The following is a 3,120-nucleotide window of genomic DNA, read 5'->3' as shown; positions in this document are numbered from 1 at the left end:
CTTCGGCTTCGGCGTGGTATGAATCCTTCTCCTCCAAATCCCATCGACGCGCAAACAACGCCTAACCACACCACATACACAAACACACACACGACACACACAACACACACACCACACACACACACACAGTGCCTGCAATTGGTCGACGATTTGCAGGACACCCTCAAGGACACTGAGGTCAACCACCAGACGCTCTTCACCTATGGCTGGACCAGGAAGCAGTCCGGTATGCACCAGCTATCCATTTTTCATTTCGTTGACAACTTTCGTTTTGCGTTTCGTTTCGTTTTCGTTTCGTGTTTGGCTGACGACTGGTCGGTGTGGTGGCGTGGCGTGGCGTGCAGCTGACGTGAAGGCCTACAAGGCGTTCCAGCTGCTGTACCTGTTTATCGATCCCGACCACTACGACATCGACGAGAAGGGAAGCGACCTGCGCGGCGCGCTGCTCAAGATGACGCACACCATCATGCTCAAGGCCATCGCCAAGTACTGCTACATCTTCACCGAAGCGTTTGTCGAAGCCTTGGCCCAGTTCGCCCCCATCCCCATCCAGGTGCGCACCATTTCTTTCTATCTATCTATCTTTCTCTTCTTACTTGTCACTGTGTTCTCCAACACTTTCTTTCTTTCTTTGCACTTGTGCTGATCATCACTGTTTTCTTCGTGTCGTGTCGTGTCGTGTCGTGTGGATGAATGCAGCATCTCCAACGTGTGAACAACATGGCGCGGATGCTGCAAATGGTGAGGAACAACCAAATCTAGATCTACACGAAGGAACGATGATCGCCGGACCAAGCAGTTCCCCCCTCTTTCGTCTTCTCCCTCTCTTCTTTTTTTGCCTTTTATTCTTATTTATTATGGCTCCCCACGCACCTATTTTGTACCTCTCTCCGCCCAAACATATTTCACTCCAACTGTTTGCAGCACCTCCAGTGAGGGTAATGATTGGGCCACGGCAAGTTGTTGTGACCAACAAGGTTCTACTTACGCTCGCCAAATCAGTAGCCGCACCGGCAAGTGGACTTCGCGAACAAGACCACACCAGACATCAACAAGAAGGAATCAATCATTTACTGGGTGCTGGACAAAGTCTGCCGCCCAACGTGGCCGACCAGTGCCGCCTGCCGCCGGAGCAGGTCAAGCAGCTCATCGCGGCCTTCCACGAGGCCAAGCGAAGAAGAAGAGCGCCAAGAAGAAGAGTAGCAAGAACCAGAAGATCGAAAAGACCGGCTTTATCGAAGTATTTTGTGCGCTTGAGAAGGCGACCCCCGACACCTCCCTCCTACTGATCGACGGGGCAGTCAGAAACACACTCTTCGCCACCCTCAGATGGCTATTGGCAGATTGGTGCACAGCTACTACCCTCACCTGTTAATGAGAGTGTGAGAAAGAACAGTGCACAAGGAATGGCGTTGCGCTTCAGCACGCCCATCACCATATGGCTGGATTGTGCTGTGGCAACTGTAGCGGACCAGTGCCTGGCGTGAAAGAAAACAACGATCACACGCGAGATGGGACGTGGACGGCACTGGCGAAGTCGAAGTGCGATGGCATGGCTTGTGAGGAGATAGGCACGCCAGCTTGGCAAATTCAAAGCAGGTGTCGGTGCGACTCTCCCGGCGCCCTACGCACCCAAGCTGGGGTTACGAACTGCTGGGTAACGGTAGGTCTGCGGACAGAAACTACCAATAGGGAAATAGCTCGTATCCACGGCAATGGAGGTCGCCGTGTGGCAGAGCCGTAAACCGAGAGAGCATCAGCGAACCGGAAGAGAACCAGCTGTCGATGGTGGATCTTCTGCCAATCAGCAGGCGGCGGACAAAAGTCCTCGTCGACAAACACAAATTCTGGGCTTACCGTTCGCCCGTAAACGAGGAGACACACCCGCGGCTCAAACCAAGCCGGCCATAAAAGCCAACGCATACCCTTCTCCTTTTTGTTCTCTCACCCCTGTACCACTACCCCACTACCCCACACTATCTAAATTATGGCGCGCTCCGCCCTCTTCGGTGCCGTCGTCCTGCTGGCGCTGCTCGCCGTCTACGCCACGGCCTCGCCGTCTACGCCCGTGCTGGTGGTCCCCACCCAGTCCGGTAACGTCCAGGGCTTCGTACAGAACGACCTGGCCCGCGCCTTCCTCGGTATTCCCTTCGCCGACCCGCCGCAGCGCTTCGGCGTGGCCGCGCCCGCGTCGCCCTGGAGCGGCGTCTACAACGCGACCGCGTTCCCCAAGCCCTGCATCCAGTCGTCGACGGCCGGCGTGGAGGACTGCCTCTACCTCAACGTGTTCACCCCCAAGAACGCCAAGGCCGGCGACAAGCTGCCCGTCATGGTGTGGATCCACGGTGGTCGCTACTGGACCGGCCAGACCGACCAGTACCAGGGCCAGTGGCTCTCGGGCAACGGCAACGTAGTCCTTGTCACCATTCAGGTACCGAGCTCTCTCTTTGCTAGCTTTCATGTTTTTTTGTTCCGTCGCCTTCGCTCTTTCTTCTCTCTTTCCGTCGCTTCGTTCTTCCGGATGATTGTTTTTCTTAACTCCTACTTGGTTCGTCGTATGAATATTACAGTACCGCCTGAACACGTTCGGTTTCTTCAACCTCCCGGAGCTCGCCGAGACTGGCAGCACCAACGTCGGCTTCCAGGACCAGATCCTCGCCGTCGAGTGGGTCAAGAACAACGTCGCCAACTTCGGCGGTGACCCCAAGGAGATCACCCTCTTCGGCGAGAGCGCCGGTGGCAACGCCGCCCTGCTCCACACCATGGTCCACAAGTACTCCGACCCGGCCAACTACCTCACCTACGCCCAGAACGTGATCCTCCACTCGACCTGGCAGTGGGTGCTCCCCACCCTCGCCCAGCAGCAGGCCGCCTCGCTCAAGTGGGCCGCCAGCAAGGGCTGCAACCAGACCACGACCGCCGCCGTCCTGGCCTGCATGCGCGCCCTGCCCGCCACGAGCATCGTGTCGACCTCGGGCCTGGTCAACTACTTCCAGCCCTCGGTCGACGGCGTCTTCCTGACCAGCCAGCCCTACAACCTGATCAAGAACGGCGACTACAACACCGACGTCAACGTCATCATCGGCTACAACGCCGACGAGGGCAACTACATGGCCTTCA

At 56.9% G+C, this 3,120-nt stretch overlaps 2 protein-coding genes across 2 annotated transcripts in view; both read left to right on the top strand.

Moving 5' to 3' along the window:
- The window catches only part of ACA1_208850 (carboxylesterase superfamily protein), a gene marked incomplete at both ends in the record, with an annotated part of 1,859 nt that extends 1,097 nt beyond the window's left edge, over nt 1-762 (top strand). Inside the window, 3 exons of the mRNA XM_004339953.1 lie at nt 130-226; nt 345-553; nt 700-762. Coding sequence (XP_004340001.1) covers nt 130-226; nt 345-553; nt 700-762 — 369 coding nt within the window. The remainder of the gene's footprint in view (nt 1-129; nt 227-344; nt 554-699) is intronic.
- A 1,225-nt stretch (nt 763-1,987) lies between these two features.
- ACA1_208840 (carboxylic ester hydrolase) overlaps nt 1,988-3,120 on the top strand; it is a gene marked incomplete at both ends in the record, with an annotated part of 1,203 nt that continues 70 nt past the window's right edge. Inside the window, 2 exons of the mRNA XM_004339952.1 lie at nt 1,988-2,431; nt 2,571-3,074. Of these exons, the coding sequence (XP_004340000.1) occupies nt 1,988-2,431; nt 2,571-3,074 (948 nt within the window). The remainder of the gene's footprint in view (nt 2,432-2,570; nt 3,075-3,120) is intronic.

Source organism: Acanthamoeba castellanii (genome assembly GCF_000313135.1).
Source record: "Acanthamoeba castellanii str. Neff unplaced genomic scaffold scf7180000084757, whole genome shotgun sequence".
Lineage (NCBI taxonomy): Eukaryota > Discosea > Longamoebia > Acanthamoebidae > Acanthamoeba > Acanthamoeba castellanii.
The sequence above is the reverse complement of the archived record's forward strand: the minus strand, read 5'-3'. Positions and strand labels throughout refer to the sequence as shown.